The 23,522-nt window shown below is 38.6% G+C and overlaps 1 protein-coding gene across 2 annotated transcripts; it reads right to left on the bottom strand.

The window, feature by feature from the left end:
- Nucleotides 1-17,147: 17,147 nt before the first annotated feature.
- LOC148014483 (proline-rich receptor-like protein kinase PERK2) lies at nt 17,148-21,415 on the bottom strand. 2 transcript variants are annotated; one of them, XM_087667276.1, is made up of 6 exons: nt 19,599-21,411; nt 19,291-19,448; nt 19,028-19,101; nt 18,808-18,940; nt 18,258-18,416; nt 17,148-17,830 (listed from the first exon to the last, which is right to left on the bottom strand). In XM_087667276.1, the coding sequence occupies exons 1-6, from the start codon at nt 20,620-20,622 to the stop codon at nt 17,513-17,515; spliced, it is 1,866 nt and encodes a 621-aa protein (XP_087523402.1). In that variant the 5' UTR covers nt 20,623-21,411; the 3' UTR covers nt 17,148-17,512. The 2 variants fall into 2 exon arrangements, with proteins under 2 accessions (XP_087523402.1, XP_087523404.1); XM_087667278.1 differs by having other exon boundaries at nt 17,632-17,830; nt 18,163-18,416; nt 19,599-21,415.
- Between the last annotated feature and the right edge of the window lie 2,107 nt (nt 21,416-23,522).

The raw sequence follows: 23,522 nt of genomic DNA, 5'->3' as shown, positions 1-23,522 counted from the left end.
CCCTGCTTATAGCTTCAACTCACTATAACAACATCCCTTTTTAGATATGCATGAGCGATTTTGAAAGTAAATGAGTGAACTGCTTTATATGTGAGCCATGAGAATGCCAGGGACATCTAATGGATATCATTAATAACTCTAGATAATTAAACCATTCAAGATCATGGCATGAATTTTCAAAACAATGGATGCATGGTATCCAGGCCTATTTCTCGGATATGGCATGGAAGATCTTCTACTTAAAATCAAGGGATACAAAATTCCCTAAGCATGAGCCATGCTTCATTTTTTAATTAAAATGACTATTGTAAAGGATGCATGAATAAGCATCATGTATGATACTACTAATGGAACCAGTTGTCATAAATTTCAAGATAAATTTCAAATCCTTCTCATATACCTAACCAGACAAGGCCGTTGTGGAACATGCATCAAGGCATGAGAGCTTGAAGGGGCACCATTGCCATGTTTGGTATGTTGATAATCCAAGATATTGCTAGATGTAAAATCAATTTTGCAAGAACCTGGAGACTTGAGCAAGATAGACGAGGTGCTGGTTCTCCTCCATTTTAGCATTGTTATATACCTTGTGAATATAAATCATAGGAGAATTCAAGGTAGGAATATCAAAGCCACTTACTACCATGGATGTAGAATAAGTGGCCCTACTCAAGTAGTGAAATTATTTCAAGTATAGTAGTGCATACACTAAGAAAATTATAAAATTTTAAAAACTAGAAATGTATTTAGTCACCATAGTTCTAGAAAATCCATTTCTTTGAAATATATAGATTAAGTGCAAAAAATCTTGGTATGTAATTGCAATAGAAGAGGCATTATATAATGTAGGCAACACTTGAGATATACAAACCTTTTGTGCCATGTTTTTTGGCATGCTAGTATGAGCATGAATATAACTAATGCTTTGGCAATGTAACTTATCCCTTTTCCATGCTATACTTGACATGCAATGCCCAATGTATGGTGTAGTGAGTTTGATTTTTGTGTTTAGAAATGTGGTACAAAATGTGTTATAAGTGTGTTTGATGGAAATAATGTGTAATGGGTATGTACTTGAGTAATTCCATATGCAAGATGGTAGCCTATTTGCTACTCGTTACCTTTCGATGTGAAAGTCAATTATGGTGAGAAGGCTGAGATGGCCAAGATCCTATATGCATATGCAATGGGCAGCTTAATGTATACCATGATAGCCACTAGACTTGACATAGCATTTGTAGTGGGAGTTATGGCTCGTTACATGGTGACTTTTGGCCAAAGACATTAGGACAATGTGAAGGGTATCATGAGATACCTTGAGGGCACTACAAATATGTGCATTTTTAATAAGGGCTAGGATACTGGAGTCATGGGCTACACATACTCACACTTTGTAGGACATGTAGATAGTAGAAAGTCTACCACTAGTTATATCTTCACTTTTGATGGAGGTGCTATTTCTTGGATGTCCAACCAAGGTGCAAAAATGCATGGCTTTGTCTACCACTAAGACTGAGTACATTGCAACCACCGATAGGCCATTTGGTTGCAGACCTTGGTATGACTATGACTTCTACATTGTATTCAAACTCTAGAGTACCATCCAATTGGTATGTAATCTAGTCTTTCATGCGAAGGCAAAGCACATGGATATATATTATCACTTCATCACATCAATGATTGAGGATAAGCAGAGAGAGCTTGCCAAGATCTTGACTGATAAGAATTCTATAGATATGCTCAGTAAAAGTCTCCCAGTGGTACGCTATGCCTTCCTTGGGAGGTTGATGGCTACAGGATGAAATGATGTCTATTTCTCATATTGTTGTACTTAATGCACACATTATACTTTGTCACTTTATTTTTTGTTCTCTCCACATTGCAGGATGAGATGATGCCTATTCCTCATCTTGTTGTACTTATATGTACACATTGTACCTTATTACTTTTTTCTTATTCTCTCGATACTTAAGCACTTTATCTTTAAGTGGAAGGTTGTTGATGGCTTTTATTCTTTTTATGACAATAAAATAAGGGAAGGCAGGTCACACATTGTGACTGTTGGAGTTCCCGCACATACCATCCTGCTCTCGCTTGCTTGAACTCCATAGCTCTTACTTCTTCTTGGTCCACTTGTGCTCTCACTCTTGCCCCACCTTTCAAGGAATGGTTAAATTTGTGCCATTTGAGAAAAAAGGTTGTTTCACACTTGTAGAAACTTGGACTAGTTCAACTTGCATAGAAGTTGTGTTCACACTACAAAAGATTTGAAGTGGGTATTCCTAAACTAGTTTATAAAGAATCACTTCCACATTACAAAGATTGAATTGGCTATCTTGAAACTATTGCAATAAATTTTGTTCACATTGCGAGATAGTTTTCATTGTGAAAAATAGGTCACAACAATTTACACAAAAATAGTAATGTATCAAGAAGTTTATGGGCACTTTTTTGGTAACAAAGTTGAACTTCTTGGTACCCTTTTTTGTATGGTTTTGGCATTGTTTATGTACTCTATTTGGGCTATTGGAGCACCATTTGAGCTAGTATCGATAGCTATTGATGGCGGGCATTGGTTGTAGCTACTTGTTTGTGGTAACTCTTGGTTATGTTTTGAAATCATTTTTTGGTACATAAACTTGGATGATCCATTATGTCTGTGGATTTGATATGTTAATGGCATTGTGTTCTTGTGATGGAGCATATTGGTACATATATTTTGGGATATGTGACATTTTCTTTTGAGGCATTGCACACTTGTTTTTTGGGATGCTATTTAAGGCTAAAATCATGTAAAAATTTGTAGAGATTAAATTAAGGGTGAGGAATTCACCGAAGATAAAATTGGCTTGTATGGGTCATATTGAATGGAAAAAATTTTGATGTGGGCAAAGGTCTAGAATACATCATTGCAAGATAGGATGCTTGTCCAAAACTACCAAAGAATAACCCTACTAAAAGAGCAAAAGAAAAGAGATGAAGATTGGATTAGGAAGACTAGAAATATCTTGCTTTGGATGTTTATGTGCATGTTAGAGACATTGATTTTGTACATAACAAAGGACCAAACATGCAAGGAAGCATGGAAGATTCTAGAGAAAATGTATGATGCATGCATTAAAGTACAAAAGTTTTAGATTAAACAACAAGTGAATGTATCTTGGAGAGCAAATAGGAGTACATGCAATTATGTTGAAGGAATGAAAATGATAGTGGAAGACTCAACACTACTAGATGATGACAGCCTTATTTTATTGGCCCTAAATGGCTTGGACCAGGATATAAGTCCTTGAATACTTCCATTTTAGTTCATGGTGGCTCTATGCTAGAATTTGAATATGTATCGAACTTGGCCACATCCAAAGGCGATGCCCTAAACTCGGACAAAATGAACATCAAAGCAAGTTTCATAACAACCAAAGCCAAACGGCCATAGCTAGAGGAAGAGATACCGGCATAACCCTTAAGGAAGTAGAAGATGATGAAGGTCCCACCTTGGAAACCGACATGGAAAGAGCAAGAATTCACACCTCTCTCAATAAGAAGGGACCAAATCGACGATTCTCAGTAATTCAAACACCATCAACCAATGCATGCATCTGGACTAATAGTTGAGTTAGCTGATGGAAAAGAAGTTTCCTCAACACAATAGACAAGTAAGGTGGAGTTTAATCTGGGTGGCAATTAGACCAACATGAAATTCAGAGTGATGAACCTGGGAAACTATGAGTGCTTGTTAGGAATGGATTGCTTAATTGCCAATGATGCTCATATTCATTGTGAAAAGGGCCAAATCACATTCTTGAATCTTGTAGGACAACAAGTGACCACACAAGGAGAAGCATGAAAACTGAAGATTCAATTAGCAAAAGCTTCTCGAATCGTTAAAGGTTTAAGAAAAGGCTCACCTATATATCTAATCAAATTAAATAAAACTGAACAAGATAAAGAAGCTGAAGATGAACTGTCATGGCTTAAGGAATACGCTGACGTATTTCCTGAAGAATTAACTAAACTTCCACCACAAAGAGAAGTGGACCACGAAATCAAGCTAGTACTAGGAGCTGCACCAGTTGCAAGAAGGCGACCATATCGAATGTCCATTCCGAAAGCCATAAAACTAAAGGAACAACTCAAACAACTCTTAGATCAGGGATACATTAGACCCAGTAACTCACCCTGGGGAGCTTTGGTGTTATTTTAGAAAAAGAAGGATGGAACTCTTCGTCTCTGCATTGACTATCAAGGGCTAAATCAGGTAACAATTGAAAATAAGTATCCGATTCCAAGGATCGACTACAAGGAGCGAAGATTTTTTCCAAGATTGATCTCAGGTTAGGGTATTAACAAATCAAAATCAAGCAAGAAGATATCCCAAAAACTGCTTTTAGCACAATGTACGGTCATTACGAGTTTATCGTAATGTCATTTGGATTAACCAATGCCCATGCTACCTTCAACAAATTAATGCAAGATATATTCAAACCTTATCTTGATGATATCGTCCTTGTATTCTTTGATGACATCTTAACATATTCCAAGGATGAAGGAAGTCACGAGTCACAACTGCAGACAGTTCTTGAGACAATGCGGTCTCACAAGCTATATGCTAAGAAGAAGAAGTGCGCATTCTTCAAGAAGCAAATTGAGTATTTAGGGTTTATAGTTTCAAAAGAGGGAATTTCAGTAGATCCGGCCAAGGTCAAGGATGTACAAGACTAGCCGCCTCCAACCACTATAAGCGAAGTTGGTAGCTTTTTGGGTTTAACAGGATGGTATCGGGTCTTTATCAAGAATTATGCCTTGATTTCCGCACCCCTCATCGACCTACTCAAGAAGTAGGTTGCCATTAAATGGACCCAAGTTGAATAGTTTAGCTTTGATAGGCTTAAGCTAAGTTTAGTCACAGCCCCGATCCTCAAACTACCCGATCTTGGCAAAGAATTCGAAGTGGTGACCGATGCAAGCTCTCTTGCTTTGGGATACGTACTCAATAGCATATTCCTCCAAAAATTTGAAGACTCACGAGAGAAATTATGCTACTCATAACTTGGAATTATTTGCAATTATCCATGCTCTTAAGTTATGGAGACATTATCTACTTGGGAAGAAATTCTCACTGGTAACTGACCATAAAAGTCTTAAATGGATCTTCACTCAATAAGATCTAAATATGAGGCAATGTAAGTGGATCAAAGTCTTGCAAGAGTATCATTTTGAGGTCAAATATAGACCGGGCAAAGAGAATGTAATTGCAGATGCTTTAAGCCACAAATCATTTCTCAATGCACTTATCTCAGAAAAACCTCTTAGAGCTCAAACACTAACTACAATGATATTAGAGCTCAAACACTAACTACAATGATATCAATGCCTAGCAATCCCATCATCGAGCTAGCTAAGGAGAAGGCGAATAATGATCCCAAATATCAACAAATGCTGAAGGAAATTCAGAATAAACAACAAAATTCTAAGCTTAAGACAAAGTATCTTAACTTCTTTGTTGATGAAGGGCTCGTCTACTTCAGGACAAGATTATGTATTCCTTCAAGTCAAGATCTTAAGAAGAAGATACTATGGGAAGCTCATGATTCTCCATTTTCAGGACGTCCTGGCTATGCCAAATCTCTCAATGCAGTTAGGAAAAGATATCATTAGCAAAAGCTCAAAAGTGACATACTTAAATACGTAATTGAATGCTTGAGTTGCCAACAAATAAAAGCCGAACGAGTTAAGCTGCTAGGAAAGCTACAACCACTTGATATTCCTTAGATGAAATGGGAATTCATTAGTATGGATTTTGTAGTTGTATTACCCTCAGCTCAAGGAGGATACAACTGGATCATGGTAATTGTGGACATGTTGACTAAGATTACCCACCTTATTCCGATCAAAACCAACTACAAAGCCTAAGATATTGCCAGGTTATTTGTCAAAGAAATCTTTAGGCTTCATGGACTACCAAAGAGAATTATCAGCAATCATGATTCTCTATTCACTTTGCATTTTTGGAAGGGATTATTTGAAGCTCTCAGTACACAGCTTTGTTTTAGTACAACTTATCACCCTCAAATTGATGGGTAGACAGAGCGTGTAAATCAGGTCATTGAAAACATACTTAGGGCATATTGTTGCAAAGAACCTAGACGGTGGATACAATATCTACGTTTGGTGGAATTTTCTTACAATGCGTGCTATCATCAGAGTATTCAAATGACCCCATTTCAAGCTCTATATGGACAAGAATGCCTAACCCTACTAAACTTCTCCGACCCTACCTTGAAGGTTGAAGCTTCTAAGAAGATGCTTGAAGAGATGGACAAACAAGTCAAAACCATCGAGCAAGATATACAAGCTGCCAAGGATCGACAGAAAGCCTATGCTGACCTATGGAAAAAAGAGCGAATCTTCCAAGAAGGGGACAAGGTTTTTATCCGTGTACGCCCAAAGAGGAGTTCTTTATCCTTGGGAAAATTCAAGAAGCTAAGCCCAAGATATTGTGGACCTTACAAAGTCATAAAGGCTCTTGGACCTAATGCTTATAAGCTGCAACTTCCTGAAACCTTAAAAGTTTATGATGTATTCCATGTCAGTCTCTTGAAGTCCTATATACCCAATCCTGATCATATTCTTGATGATCGACAAGTTGTAATCCCGAGCCAAGGTTTATTTGAACTTCAACCTGATAGAATCGTGGATGTAAAAGAAAGTCCTTAGGAATAGGACCTTTAGAGAATATCTCATCCAGTGGAAGGATTATCCTGAAGAGGATGCCACTTGGGTCGAAGCGATAACCCTTATGAAAGAATATCCCCAATTTCTCTCGAGATGAGGACATCTCAATTTCTCTAAGGAGGGAAGAATGTAATGTCCCCATTACTTAGTTTATTTTAATAAACAATGTGCGTATACATTCCAAAGAGAATTGATTTATGTTGCACAAATTATGAAACTGGCTCTACTTATGAAGATAATTGTTATTATTAATGAGGTATTATATACCAGTTTATGGGAGAAAGACTTGGGAAACCCTCCCAAGACTAGCTTATTAAAACTATGTTTGTAGTATAGAACAAGAAAAAGAACTAGCTTAGTGGATAGTCACTTGGCAGTTAAGTGCACTTGGGTGACGACACTGCCAGGATGGGTGACCTCCCGAGAAGATTTTTCCTACAAGCTAGTAGGAGTTTCTCATGCGCAAGCCTTTGTAGCCCATTGCCAAGTATGCCAAGGTCTATGCATTGGTCGCCGCCTTGGAGTGACACCCTCCCGCCACGCGGTGCATGGTGCGTGCTCGCCCATAAATCCATCAATTTTTATCTTCGTGCTACAAAAATGGAGCTCCTTCTTGACGTTATCAATGGCGTCATAAGAAAACGCTAAAAGAAAGCGTTCCCTCTTTATCATCAATGACATCATCACCCATAAATCTGTCAATTTTTATCTTCGCGCTACAAAAACGGAGCCCCTTCTTGACGTTATCAATGACGTCGTTTAAAAAAAAACGCTAAAAGAAAGTGGTTCCTCTTTATCATCAATGACATCATCAAAAACGCTAAAAAGTAGGTGCCCTCTCTTTACTCCCCTCCCCCCTTTTGCAAAACTATAAATTGAGGGCTTGGGGATGACCATAGAGAGCAACAAGAGCAATCTTAATGAGGATGAGACACTGATCAAGAAGGAGGAGACTGTGTCCGAGATATGCTGAAGGTCTCTCATCTTCTTCTACCTTGATCTGAGAAGAGAAGACACTGAAGAACTCTATCCTATTCTATCATACCTCTACTCTCATCTCTATTCGATCATGGCCCCGAAGAAAAAGAGTTTAGAAGCAAAAATCGCAACCCTACTAACGTGGAAGCAACAGTTGGAGTTGTGAGCACGGGAGTCACTAACGGAGTCACGGGCATGGATGACAACCCTTTACCAACCGCGATACCACAAGTTTTTTTTCTAAAAAAGTTTTATCCAAATTCAATAGAAATAAGATAAGTCTCTTGAGAAATACTGACTTAAGACCAAGAAACTTGGTTACAAGAACTGGGAATTTAGAGACTCCAAAATCTAGATACCCCTAGTTAAATTCCAAGGGGAAGATTTTATTATGTGAAACTCAAGTGTCGATTGCTACTCGAATTAAGCATCACTTGAAAGTTGCATGGTTGATTGAAGTCATAACTGCTTGCAGACATCAATCTTGTTGTGATCTTCTAGATTAGATCCTGATTGAATTAAGTGTTGGAACATATATAAATTGAGGAGACATATACCTCCCCCAGGGATAGGTGTTGAATCTCCATACCAAGAGGGGATGTTTTTTTTTCCGCCGTGAAAGCATGGACCGCGGCTCCGATGGCAAGAGGTCTCCCAGCAGGGATCGCATTAAGTAGGAGGAGGATAGGGTGCCAAGGGGGCTCTGGCTAGTAAATCCCTTTTTGCACCTAGGAACTACTTGGTCCCCTGTATGGCCCAAGTTCTACTTGGAAACCTATAAATGCTAGCTATAGGTGGATTTGATCTTGGTGACGTGCAAATGCGTCGAATGAGGCAGCACACGAAATTGTAATTTTTCTTTTCTCCTGTATGGGCGGGAGAACACACATTACGGAATATAATCAATGAATTTTTGTTTTTTTTATTGTATGTTCGTGAAGAAATTACGTAAATGAACATCTCTATATAAAAGGATTTTAATTAATGAAGCTATTTTTATATGTTTCATGTAATGTGGTAGGTAATTAGATAACTTAGAACTTTCATAGAGGGAAGCAGGTGGATGGATTCTCGACGAATCCAATCCTATGGTAGGGTGGTCTCGGTTAGCTGAGACGTTTCCCGAAAAACAAACACTAGGAAGAAACTCTTGGAAGGGCCGATTCATTGACTTAGGGTTTGGTCTCAAAACCCGAACTATAAATTATATTAGGGGAAAGGTATGGCGGCTGTGCCAGAGCAGTGCAAGGGATTTTATAAATCCTTAGCCTGCTACTAGAAAAAAGCGTTGTACTCCATGAACCAAGGGTAATGGCAGTTGCTCCTTCCGGGCAAGAAGCCTCTCAAAGGACACCTCCGCATGTGAGTTAGTTGTTGAATAGGTGACTGTTAGGTCAATTAGAAAACTTCACGTTGGTCCTCCGTGGGTAATGGCAGGACGCTTCCCTTGCAAGGTAGACCTAGGGTTAATTAGCCGAACAAAATCCGATTATTCTGGTTAGAGTACGGATGGCGATGATTGGAAGATAAACTCTAGGCGACTACTAAAACGTTACTCATCACGTAATCAAAGGCGGGTACATTACACTTTAAGAGCCATGTTAGCTAGATAGTCAACCAAATGTTTGTCAAAGCATCTTTAACATTGGAAAGATTTACAAGGTTGATCACCAAAAAAGAGAATTTAGAATGAGAAATAAAACAACACTAAATCTTGGATTTTTATAAGCTAAGTGAAATTTACAAGGTTTATCGCATCAAAAAAGAGGATTTAGAATGAGAAATAAAACAACACTAAGTCTTGGGTTTTTATTAGCTAAGTGAATTATTCTTATGAAAAGAGAAGAGGAAAAATGGAAAAAAACTATATTGCATTACAAAATTTGTATTGGGGGGGTGGGACATGATAAAAAGAAGTTGAGAGACTCCATACATGAGAGGAATTTTACAAAAACCCTATGAGAGGGTTGCAAACTTATGATGTAGCAATCATCAATTGTGGGATTCGAACCTCTGTAGGTGAAATCCAATAAATTTGGAGTTTATCACCTTAACCACTTAGGCAAGCCATCCTTGTTGATTCTAAGTATTAGCAAAAAAATTTAAGTCTACTTTATAATGATAAACTACTACATTATTGTTAGCAATCATGTGTGTCTTGTGTAGTTATCTCATGCCTATGAGCCTTAGTGTGAGTCAAATGAGGACATCAAGAGTTGTGACACTATATTTTTCTATCATTTTATGTGCTTAAGGAACTTTAGATCGAGGGCACATTAGTGCATTTCTTTTTGGGCACTTTTGGTTGTCCCTGGTGCCCATTTTTTGGGCATGGCTACTTTATTACTAGTTATGGCCCTAGTTCACCTATATATAGGCAACTTGCCCTCCCATTCTCATTATCCATCATCGACCCTTTAAGATCAACCAAACCTCCTCATTCTCTCATCTCCTTGCTACCATTTGGCACCCACACTAATTTGTACAACTACATGTTAGGGCTAACTACTGTTGTTACAACCTTGTATCTTTAGCCATTGCACTCACATTGTTCCTCCTCTCACTGGAGCTCTCTCTCTGTCCCCTTCTCTCCATCTTCACTTTTTTTTCCATTATGCACTCTCACATGGTATCAAAGCCACGTGGGCAAGCCAGAGTCTGTGAAGTGGAGCAAGCTATCCACATTACATCCAGTTGAGTGACATCTCTAGGTACTAATGACCTTGAATTAACTATTTGATAATCTAGGGTGGCCTATTTCCACCACATTGCCTACTACATTTAGAGTTGAACTACAATATAGAACTACGTTTGATCTAGTGGACTTGTTGGGAAGTGCCTACTTTGTCAAGGGTGACTTCAAACCAAGCTGGATAGACCTGCATATGTGTAGAACAACCATCTTCTTATGCTGCATTTTCAGAACAAGAGTCTTCTCATGTAGCTTGGCGATACACCAACCTTCTAGGCAACATGTTCAACACTCTTGCCAATACATTTGTGCTACATTTTTGCGCATGGGAAATTGGTTTCTCATTGGGTAGCACCTTAGCAATCTAGGCAATACACTTTGAAGTGGGCAGCATATTCTTAAGCAAACATTTGTCTTTATTGCTTTGTTTCACATTGGCTTGGTCTTTCTAGACCTAGGTGGCACCTCAATAGCTTGGGATGCCTCTCTATTAGGCCAGAAGCACAATAGATTTGTGTTTATTGTTGTAGGTTGAAGACTTTTACACATCTATGTTCACTATTCCCCCTCTCTACTCTGCATTGGATCCTCTCACCCCAGGTACTCCCCATCTACACTGCTATACATACATCCTTTGTTGATAACATATCGATCAACCACATACAGGTGGAGGAAATCCTAGTTTCAACATCTTTCTTTGTTTTCTTGCAAGTACTTATTGAAGGTCATTTATGGCCAATGTCTATGGTTTGGGAGATTGTGTGGTTCAAGATAGTTTCAATCGACCAGCATCCTATCCCTCTTTTCCACTATATTCTTCTATGGCTTCCAATCCCCGATTGGCATGGATGACATGTCCTAAGCAGGTGCAAGAGTCCTACCCTCTCTACCTGCATCTGATAAGCTAGATGGGATGAAATACCCTCTCTGGTTGTGTTGAATGGAGTGCCTCCTCAAGAGCTATGATTCTTGGGAGCTTCTTATTGTCCATATACCCCAATCTACCATGGATCCCTATGATGGGGTGACCTTGGATTTGGAAACTTTGTAGGATTGGTTGAATGCCAAAGCCTAGTCTTTTCTCTTTTTGAGTTGTGTAGATTCTAGGCTCATGCATGTAAGTTGTATCCACACCACCATAGAGGTTTGGCAGATTCCTCTATGATGTGGGATCATATCCACATGATGGAGGAGCTTCGAGATAATCTTGCATCCCTTTGTATGGACATTTCGGAAGACCTAGTTGTGACACTTCTCTCTCATCTTCCAACATCGACATATGATGTGTTCTACGCTAGTCTTAATACTTCTCATAGCTAAGAGACTCTCACTTGGGAGGTGCTAGTCCCATTGGAGCTTGAGTAAGATGTGTGTCACAGAGAGACAAATGCTTATGGAGCTCGTGTACATGGTCATGCTTATGTGGCTTTATCTACACATGTACATGACAAGCTAAGCAGAAGAAAGGGAAGTGGAAGATGTGGGAGTCATCTTCTAACTCTAATATAGATTTTGTGGGGAATTGTAGAGGATATTTTATGTATTCTCACTATGCCAAGACCTTACACCTTGAGGAGAAGTGTTGAAGGAATACCAAGTTCATGTTTCTACACATTCATCAAGTGGATGAGCCTTCTTTGACTTTCTCACCTCTTCTGAGAGGCTTGTCTCATCGATAGTGGTGCATCAACATATATGACTCATCAAGGTGATCTGTTTACAAGATCTCCATTGTCGGGGGCTAGAAGAAGGTCTAGGCCTAAATCCATTGGGGATCAAGGAAAGAGAAGACAAATGGAAGAAAGAGATACTAGAATAAGAACATTTGAATACATTGTATAACATAAGAAACATATAAACCCAACAAGCAAGTGTATTGCTCTTTTGTACAATTATGATAAATCCCTTCAAGCTAAATACACTAGAGATGCTAGCTTAGGCAAACTCTATATGAGATGATAGCTCAACATCACTCCTTCAGCTAAAGGAATTACCACAATAGGTACAAAGGAAATCTTAGAAATATTGTCTATTACTCTTGCCGAAAAAACAACATGGAACCACTTTAGCCTTCCTCCTTTGGTAATACCAAGTGAGATCTTTTCAATTATAGCCATAGAAACACTCTCAGTCCTCACCTACAATAGTAGGTAAAGATATCTTCAAATCTATCCCAAACAACATCTTACTACAAGTAGGTCTTTTTGGGCTAAAGGCATCCTTAAAGAGATAGCATCACGTCTTTTACTTCAGCCATATTAATCACAATAGCAGATCACTTGTTTATTCTCCCAAGCTTGTAATAATGGCTCATATATCTATTTATAACCATTTACAACTTTTCCTTGTTGCTTTTCACGCTTTTTACCTTCTAAACTCTTGATGTTTGTTTTTCATGGATTCTTTTATTTTTGTGTGTGGCTGCCACTTGTTTCGATCATAACTTTTACATGTGAACTCAAAATAGGGTTACCGTGTACTTTAATTGAAGAAACAAACTAGATCAATAAGTTATCATGGGAAAAATTACGAAAATCCTCTCAAAATAACCAAAAACACTGCTTTTTTGTAAACATTTCACTTTTTGATATTTTTTGGCTTGGAGGACTTTTACCACTCAAAATAAGTTCTTGCATGTATTCAGATTCACCCAAAGATCTCATTCATTCATTAAAACTTAATACTATATACTTAGACTATCTCAAAGACTAGTTCACATAAATCGTTGAATAACTCATCCCATAGGCGTACACTAAAATCCTATAACATTGAAGAGCATATTTTCTTTCACACTTTAGACATGTAGAGTCTCAACATCCATCCCCTCTGAACCTAATATCCTATGTATATGCCATGTTCTCTTCTACAAGTTCAAGATCTTCATCATCTTCCATAACATCTTAATCTTCTTCGTCATAATATATAGTCCAAACCACCTCTTGGATACCTTCCTAAGTGTATTGTGTTGATTATCCAAACTACCACCATGTACCAACACCCAATTACCCTCTTCAATAGCCCTTGGTCTCAGCTTGTTTCTCTTGTCAAAACTCTCTTTATTATTTAGTCTTTCAGTTTCCACATTGCAACTTCAATATCTTCTGGTCTCCTCTCTAGCTATCAAATCCTAAGAGCTAAGAGCTCTTCTCTAGTCAAACCTTATTCCCATGGAATCATGCTGTATGTGGTGATCATTGATTCTATAGGCATCATTGGCTTTTGTCCCTATTTTTCCCTCATGACTCTCCATTTATCATTAATATAGCAATGACTTGAAACATATCCAAAGAATTTATCTATATGATGGTAGACCCAATACTTTGCTATGTTTTTAGTATAGCTGAAATCTCTACAACTATTTCTACAAAAGATAGCCCATCATATAATCATGTAATCCTCTCATCAACTTGCAATAAACCTTGTTCTTTCGTACTCTTTTTTACCTTTCAAGCATATTGTCTAAAAGCTCTGTTCATCTTGTCAATCTTCTAGAATTTCATAAAACCTACTCTACTGAGAATCCTATGAAGCCCAAAGTAAAACCATATTCACTTGCAACAATAGGCGAGAGCTTAATCCTTTCAATACCAAAGTAAAACCATATTCACTTGCAATAATAGGCGAGACCTTAATCCTTTCAGTACCATTGTAGTCCTACATTATAGAAATACTTTTACTAAATATCTAGCTCCCAAAATTCTCTAGCATTATTCTTAGATGACTTATGCAAACTATCATAAACTGCACTACTCTTCTGTTATTTTTGCTCTTGATTCTTGCATAAGAAGAACCACCATCCAAAACTTTAGTCTCCATCTATGTTGCAATAATATATGGTTGTCCTACGATCACTAGGTATGATGAAGAATCTTGCACAAAGAAATGGTGATTATCCTATACATCTCTTATGGTAATCTTCACGTTTGGATAGGCAACATATGTCTCCTCTGTAGAATTGTTAGTTGCCTGCATCCTCCAACCATGGTCAACATCTATAGGCCATCTTCCATTCTCATAAATACTCCTCACCATGATATTTATCTTTGAACCGTAGTCTATTAATGCAACACATGGAGTTTTCAGCTCTCCAACCTTTATTATAGCCTCTATGGGAGCATGGGCCCAATGGTTCCTAAAATAATGACTCTTGGATATCACCCTAGAAGCTACATCGTCCTTTGTATAGTGCATAGGCCATACATCTCTTGTATTTTTACTACATATCGTAGTCTTCTCTACAATATTGTTCATGTTAGCATTATATATAATAAGCTCTTATGCTTCTTCATAAGTAGCCTTTTGCATCTACATCATCTTTAAAAACCAACTTATGCCATGTAAACATGTTTCTTCTTTACTTTCTATCATAGCCAAAGTCTGCTCATATAATTGTGTTAAATCCCTTCAAGTTGAATGCGTTGCACTTAAGATGATAGCTTAGGAAAGCTCTATCTAAGGTGATAGTTGAGCACCACTCTTTCAACTCGAAAGAAATTATAACACTAGGTACAAAGGAAAACTTAGAAATAGTGTAGAATAGTCTTGCCAAAATAACTTAGATATGCATCAAATAAGATGGAACCACTTCAACCCAATCGATCCGAAAGTTAGAACTAGCATCAAACCCTATTGTAAAGATAGCAAAAAATATAAAAAATAGAGAGGAAGAAAGAAAGTGTGTGTGAGTGAGTGGGGGAGAGAAAGTAATGAGCACCTATCCAATCTTATCCAAATCAATATTTGCAAAAAGACAATAACAAGAGTTAGTATTTAGATTAAGGTATACTTAAAAAATAGTAGAAAAGAGAAAAAACAGAGAGAGAGAGAGAGAGAGAGAGAGAGAGAGAGATAAGCACTTATAAAAACTTGCCTGAAATTATCTCTACAAATAAAACAACAACGAGGGTTATAACTAACATTATGTTGTATTGAAAAGATAGCAACAAAGAAAAACCACACACACACACACACACACACACACACACAGGTACCTTTACCTCTTGCTTCAAATGAACCTTGCAAGAAAATAATAATAATTAGAATGAACGTCAAGGTCTATTAAAAACACAACATAAGAGAGAAGCAACACACACACACACACAAAGCACTCCTGCCCAAAACAACCTCTGCAACAAAGTAATAATAATAGTACAAAATGATTTTAAGCCCTACTGAAAAAATAGCAAACAAGAGAAAATGGAAAGAGAGATAGGCGCCTATGCTTTACCCAAATTCTAAAGCTATAAGAAAAAAAAAGTGGAGAGGTAAATAAAACACTCAAAACCCTAATTACTCTCACCAAAGAGTTTCAATGGAGATGAAAATTCTTTATAATAGAGAAGAGAAGGAAACTAGTCTGATACTAAACTTTTGGATCAAATTGATTTTATGAAAAAAAAAATTAAAAATTCACCAAAAAGGGAAAAAATTACGTGGTAAGAGAAACTCAATTTTTGTGTACTATTCATTCTCTCTTTTTTAAATCTCCCATTACTCCTTTTTTAAATCAAAAACCCAAGATTTGGAGAGAAAAGATTCACCCTTCGTGGATATCAACATCTAGTCTTCCTACTAAACAATGCAAAAGACCCACATTTTAAACTGTATTATTTTTAAGGGCCCATTTTTTAGTTCAAATTTTTTCTAATATTGGTGATCAATTACCTAAGCTTGCAATTTCTATTTATAACCATTTACAATAGTTCAAGCCTGCTTTTCACTATTGCTTTTCATGATTTTTGCCTTCCAAACTATCATTTGCTTTTTCTATCTTTGTGTTTTTTGTGCTTGCGTGCTACTTGTTTTGACCATAACTTTTGCACATGAACTCAAAATAAGGATCCAAAAATACTACACTAGTCATTCCACCTTCTGTTTAGTTTTCCAACACACCCATGAACTATTCTTTAAGTATAAGTTAAAAGACCCTTTGCTTCATTTCGATCTTACTAGTCTTCACAAGGGACCAATATTGTGCATCCACACAACTAGAGACTATAGAAATTGTCCTAAGGGTTTGAGGAAGGAGTTGAAAAATATTTTATAGTTTGAAAAGATTGTCTAGGCACCTAACCAACTCATCATACAAACACACATGCAATGATTGATTTTACACACATTTTCTCCTAGCATAAGTTCCCCTTCTTGCCTTTCTCCATGCTCTTAACACAAAGATGAAGGAGCCCCTCAACTATAGGTTTTGAGCATTAGACCTTTTATTAGGGATGCATCCATCCAACAGCTCCTTGGTTACCTCTCTTTTATAATGTTGTAGCATTATATTACACAAGAAATAAGGGTTTAAAAAAGTCATCATACTTTCTACTTGGGGTCTCTTAGGTTTCCCTACCAAAATTCAACATCATTCCTTCTAGACTATATAAACTTAAGGATTGCTGCTATTAGAACATTTATCAAGGTCCTAGGGTTACCTTCCTTGATAGTGCTCCAACATAGTAATGTTGACAGCCTAGCATTCGCATGCAAGGAGCACTATTAATGATTTATCGGCATAAGATTGGTTATAAACTACTCGGGAAGGTCTTATTGCTTTTTCGGAATTTTATCCCCATGGCATCAACTACATGTGTCTATAAATATTTTTTGACATTAACATTCATTTGAGTCACACTTGAAAAAATTGTGTCCACCCTACAAATAGGAACATATTCATGTATTTTATTATAAACCCCATGCTAAGCTTTCACATGTAAAATCTTGAAACAATCATCTTATTGTGTGGATTATCTGCAATTAATTTCATAGCCTCTTAAAATTAATGAAGCAAAGCAAAATTCTCAATGGGCCCTCATCAACAAGGGTCTGTTACCCGAGGAAAAGAGGGATATTACAACATCCTATTTTAGTTAATGATATGGATAAATGGAGCTTTGGGTCACCATGAGCTAGACAAAACATATGAAGTCCTCATACAGAACCTTGTCCTTTTGTTTATGTTTTCTTGTGTACACAGATGTTGATCTGCAAGGGACCCATTATTTGTATTGAGAGGGTAGGGTCTGAGGAGGAGCTTCCCCACACTATGGTCCCAGGGGAACTCACATGATACAGAAGACAACCCCCTCTATGATTTGGAAGTGATTAAGATCAATGGAGGTCATTGTAAGAGAGGGTTCTCGTCTTGCTTCTACAAGGTGGTTGTGGCCTGTCAGTGGACTTGCTCATGGGACTCTGAGGCTCTGGCAGCCTCCATGTTACCCTGAAAGAGGACTTCTTCTTGGCTTCTTTCTTCTTGTTGTTGCTTGTGTGGCATCCTGTTGATGCTGCAGATGCCCTGTGTGGATTACTAACTGGTGCTGTTGTCTGGTGGATTGCGGCGGTGGCCGGCAGCCTTGCTTGAATGTAATTCACGAGTGCAGCACTTGCCTTGGGGTTCTCCTTGGCATCCTCCAAACAGCCCAGAATCTGCCATATCCACTTTAATGCTGAATATCTGAGAACATTTTTATTCTTTTGGGGTAACAAAAGAGTGCCTAATTATATGACTTAAAGCAAAGGAAGAGAAAAAAAATGGCCCAAGAGCAGGGCTGGGGCTGGGTCAAGTCAATCTCAAGGTCTCTCAGTGTGGTATTTCCGGGGATTGTAATTTACCATTGCTACAATGACAGAGATGCATGCCAATGTGCCATTGAACTGACAATGCATGCCATTTCCTTGTGTGTGCCAGCAGGCATGCTGATGCAAATGCAAAACTTAGCACAACTCAAGCTAACCAAGATGCAAATACACCTGCTCACATGATAAATATGCTGCTGGCACTGGCACCACCATTGTTGAAGTGCATTGAATTTTCATGTGGCTGAATGATGTGTTTGAAGCATAATATAATCACCAGTCTCATTCGTGGCCGAGTTGCTGGGTCCTTTCGAAGGCACATCGATGCCGCATTCACCATACAAAATAGCTCATAAGGCTTGTACTGTGAACTCAGTCTTGGATCCAGGATCTGATTGACCACAACTCCAGAGTCCTCAAGCAGCAATGGCCTAGCCTGTGTTTAAGTAGAGTCTGACTGTGAACAACTTGGTTTAGCCAAGTATACTGACAAAATCACCATGCAGAAAATTCAAGCATAAAAGATACAGAAAGTTCCTACTTGATGACAAAACTCTGGAAGCTACATAGAATAAACTAGCCTTGTTCATTCCCTGTTTTTAACATACCCCCAATGCAAGGAATATTCCAAAGAATGTCACAAACAAAAGCTGTGGGTCTCAGAATAACTTCACAAATGTAAGGATTATCTAATAACAGAAGTGAAAAAGTACAGCAAATGAGCCCTGGATCATGGTAAAGAATCAGATTAAGTTTCAGCTGTATTGTGTAAAATCCCAGTCTGGTGTGTAATATGAATGTACTTCACTCTGAAATTATGTGGTTACCCATTCTATCAGAGGCTTTCGATCTTCGTGCATCGGAGAACAGTCTATCATGGAGCGTCCAGACATGAGTTCAAGAAGCAATATTCCGAATGCAAACACATCAGCCTTTTCTGAGGCCAGGTCCTCCGAATCACTGCCAGTGTGAAGAAGATTTGCACCTTATAAGAGGCATGTCAAGGTACTGAAAGACATGCTTTGACATTTGACAGAAATCCAGTACCTCCTTTGTTGTACCGAGGTTTGCATGTCTTTCTCTTCCATGTCTGCCCACCTAGCATTGCCAAATCCTGCAATCTACATTCGCAGACATGTCAGCAGCACATACATCAGTTAACTATGGGACAGGCTCAGCTGTATCCAATCCTTCCCATGTATGAAAGTATGTTCTAGAGGCGTTCATGGCAATAAACACCATAAGCTGCTTTTTGGAAAGTAACATACTATCAACTTGAATTTCCCTGAAGGAGTTTTAAAAAAACTGACCACTGCTGTATAGTCATGGGTTAAGAGAATGTTCTTGGCTCTGATGTCACGATGTAGCAGACATCCTAGTCTGCATTCATGCAGGAACTGAACCCCCCTGGCAACTTGAACTGCAATGGTTCTCCGAGCTGACCAGGGCACGATGTTGGGATTTCGGACTGCAAAACAATACATGTCACATCCTGATATCAGCATTTTGATCCAAAGATATACAATTCCCATGGTTCTGTAGAAACAGAGTCTTCTGCCATATATGAAATTAAGCTTTTAAACTGTGGAAAGCCAGTTTCTGCTAGGAATTCACTTACCTGAGAGGTGCCAATCAAGAGTCCCATTGCAGATGTAGTCATAAACTAGCATGGCTTTCCCTGCCTCATCACAGAACCCAACCAAGCTGACGATGTTTGGATGCTGCAGACTGCCCAGAGTCCGAACTTCAGAGTGGAACTTCGCGGTCTTTTGGCCAACAGACTTGATTGCAACTTGCTTGCCATCATTCAAAATTCCTTTATAAACAAAGGATGACTCACCCTCCAAAATGAAGTTGCTCCTGGAGAAGTTATCGGTGGCTGCCTTGAGCTCTTCATAAGCCAAGCTTCTCGTTGGACATCCCACTTGCAAGGGCTTGCCACAAACAGAGCATGGGGTGGGGGGCTGGTAATGGAGGGGCAACAGGGGAGGAGAAGGCTTTGGGAATTTGGTGGGTGTGGTGCTTGGGGAGGGCTTGCTTTGAGCTACTGGTGGATCTCCTTTCAATGGCATGTAAAGGCTGTCCTTCTTTGATTGTGCCAATTGCTGTGCTGCTTTCAGTGGCATGAAGATGGGATCTTTATCCTTCTGCACTTGACCCTGTTTAGAGGGCACAAAAACACAATCTTGATCCTTCTGGATGGCCACCTGAACCTGTTTAGGGGGCATGAAGACACATTCTTGGTCCTTTTGCATAGAGAGGTGAGCTGGCTTTGAGATCAGCTGGACTTCCTGGCTCTTGGCTAATGGAGCTACTTTTGCTGGTAGGAATGCATCTTGCCCTGGTTTTGGTGGAGGCTGGATGGTCTCCTCATCCTTCAAAATTTCCCCCAGTTTGGGGAGTTTCTCTTCTGTTTGCCCCTGTTTGGACTGGCCTTCTTTCCCTTTCAACTTCATTGTTTGTGATCCTTTTTGATGCTGTTGCCTTGGCTTGATGTTCTCATCTTCTGGGGATTTTTCAAGGTCTGCGAGGTTGCAGGCACTTGTGAAGGCAATTGCATCCATGCAGGCAAAAGCTGCAGAGCCATAGTAGCATGAGAGGTGAGAGCTATGAGCCTTCTTTAACACTTTCGCCCCCTCCATTGTTCCTCTACAGGGAGCTGTTTGTACAGAGGTTGGTGTAGGGAATGTGGCCTTCTGCTGAGAGTGGGGTGCAAACTGTCAATGGCCTTGTTTGTCAGCGAATGGATCTTTTTGCTCCTCTCAGAACGAAGAAATGCTACCGATGGGTGGAACATTCAAAAGGCAGTTATCAAGTCCAAGAAGGAATGGTGTCAAAATGAAACTGGAGGTTTAAGCACTATGGAGAATGAGCACAATGTGAGTTGGGTGAAGATGCCCAAGCAGAACAATGGGTCCTTCAGTAAATGAGAGATTTCAGAAAACTGGGTTGCTTAGGATGAAAATGAAGCAGAGTTGCTCAGGTTTAGGCTGCCACACATAAAATCAATGGCATGGTCAATCAAGCTGGTTACAACAGCATTAAGTGCATGACTATGACCCACATACCGAGGTAAGAAGAGCTAAAAAATGGACTAACACAGAGTGCCTACAGGATGGATGGGAGTGGTAAAGGCAGTCACCAATGTGGCCTGGACAGGCCAATACAGCTGATGAGCAAATGGAGCTACTGGGTTATGACAGATTAATGCTGAGTGACAGTAAATCAAGCTGAATGAGCAGGTATGGGAGTGGAGAGGAGACATATATTGAGTGGCCTGGACCTCAGGATATCAAGCTGGAATTAGCAGGGGTGTGAGACACAGGACAGTGGAGATATATATTAAGGTGATAAGCCCTGAATAGTAGTAGTCCAAAGGTTAAGTGCGGTATATTAAGCAGCAGCTCAAGGACTAAGGGCAGATGCATGAGGGCAAAGAACTCTGATTAGATGAAGGATTAAGGTACAATTAAGGGTAGAGAAGGTCGGTAGAGCCTCCGAAAGGCCATTTACACGTATAATTTGAAATGTATTTTGTGGGATCGTGCATGGGTGGCAACGTCGAGACCATCACGCACGAGAAAAAGAACACCTACCCGACAAACATTATTACATTTCCTCATCAATCAAATTTTGAAACCCTTTCCTAACAATAATCTTTTCATACCTTCTCTTGTATCTTATATCAAATCCATTACCTCACCTTTGAGCCCTCTGGGGCATAATTCCTTCTGTATTTTATATCAAATCCATTACCTCACCTTTGAACCCTTTGATCATAATTCCTTTCTGGCCCATACTTTCTTTGATATGTCATTCCAATTATCTTGTCTTCCCATGCCTTCCCTAGTATGTTATTCAATCATATACCTACATTTTGGAACCTTTTCTTATAATATTTGGCCCACCCTCTCTCTAGTAGCCCATCCTCCAACAGATTGCAAAAGCTTTTCTTGACAACCTTCAAGCCTGCCTCCCATATTTTAAATAACCGATCTGCCTCGAAACTTGAAAGTTCCATCCCCACATCTCCTGTTGTTTTTACAAAAAGTTGCTAGTCAAATGACACTATGCCTCGGTTTTTCGTGAAGAATGTCTTAGCCATTTGTTTCAAATCTATACTCACACATTTTTTAAGTTTAGCTATCAAACATTTGTATGTTTCCTAGCAATGAATTATCATCTTTAGAACAAGTTCTTGATCTTGATTAGGGGTCCCAATATACTATACTAATTTGTGTGACATTGTTGTCTTGTCATTATATAGAGCACATTCTAAGATAGAGAGATTATATTCTTTGATCAAAACACCAACATCTTGTGACCAATAAACCAAGCAACAACTTTGACACATTTATAACTTGAAATACCAAAACTTCCAAGTGATTGCACATGATTTTGCTATCTATATGCTTAGAATCGATCTCGTATATAAATCTTGCCATTCTTGAGTTCCATATGGATATTCTCTTCTAGGTACCTTGTGCCATATAATCAACTACTTATTAAAACAAGCCAAAACATACATCCAAGGTTTCTTGTGTAATGAAAATGATAATGTAAAAGAAATTTAAAAATGGCATTATGCACATAGCTAAATCTTACATCTTGATGCACTCACACCGAGTATGTAATATGTGACGAATGTTAGAAGCATGTTAGATGTACCTTATTTTTAGCCAACATTTTCTTAACCAAAAGGATTACAAATCTAAATCATGTGAAATGCAAGATATGACAATTCTAGCATTGGCAATAATCAATTCTTTTATATAATCAAGTGGTATTTTAAGCTCCCCTCTTCCTTGTTTATTTATGCTTTGAGCTTTGAGAGTGAGGAAGGACGAGGGTATGCAATACTTGCTAGAGAGAGATGTAAGCATTTTTTGCCTCCATTCCATCTCTTTTCTTAACCATATTGCTTTACATCATATCACTAGTCTTGTTATTATGAACGAAATACTATGAAACACAATTAATATGTTGACTTTAGTGGTTGTCATTCCTATTTACAAATATATTGTGCATGGTGTGCTTGCTTCTTGTCAAACCTTGATGAAGATCATACACAGCCCACCCTTGACCCTAATGTTGCTACCTAGTTGTTGCACCTTGTGTTAGCCTCCTTTCATCTCCCTTTGCCTTACTTTGCATGAAATTCTACACTCTCTTATTAGTAACATAATTGGCATAGACCAAAATTCATAATACACTTCAGATTTTCTCTTTTGGGCAAAGCTTGCCCTCACATAAGGTTTAGGTACTATGGGTGCAAAGGCCACTCCTCATAACCACTCAACTGCACTTTCATGTTGATATGCCCCCTATGTTGATTCTCCTTAGTTGCAGTAACCTTTATGGGACATGAGAAGGAATCTACTTGTGAATGTCCTCCTATATGCATAGTCCAACATCCAAGATGTAAATGTTCGAATAAAAGTTTACATTTGAGACACAGTGATAAATCTTAATGTACATATTCAATTTGAATTGTAGAAAAACTTGTACAATATGCATGTGATAGCAAGCCTGATGTGTCAAG

Source organism: Lygodium microphyllum, chromosome 25, assembly GCF_053477565.2.
Source record: "Lygodium microphyllum isolate KBCC chromosome 25, Lygodium_microphyllum_v1.1.10, whole genome shotgun sequence".
NCBI lineage: Eukaryota > Viridiplantae > Streptophyta > Polypodiopsida > Schizaeales > Lygodiaceae > Lygodium > Lygodium microphyllum.
The sequence above is the reverse complement of the archived record's forward strand: the minus strand, read 5'-3'. Positions and strand labels throughout refer to the sequence as shown.

Excerpts from the sequence above, each read along its gene's own strand:
- LOC148014483 (XM_087667276.1), bottom strand. The coding sequence starts at position 20,622 with ATGGAGGGGGCGAAAGTGTTAAAGAAGGCTCATAGCTCTCACCTCTCA. Across the intron at positions 19,102-19,290 it reads CCCATGACTATACAGCAGTG|ATTGCAGGATTTGGCAATGC; the intron begins GTCAGTTTTTTT and ends CTGCGAATGTAG. Across the intron at positions 18,417-18,807 it reads GAAAGCCTCTGATAGAATGG|GCTAGGCCATTGCTGCTTGA; the intron begins GTAACCACATAA and ends ACTTAAACACAG.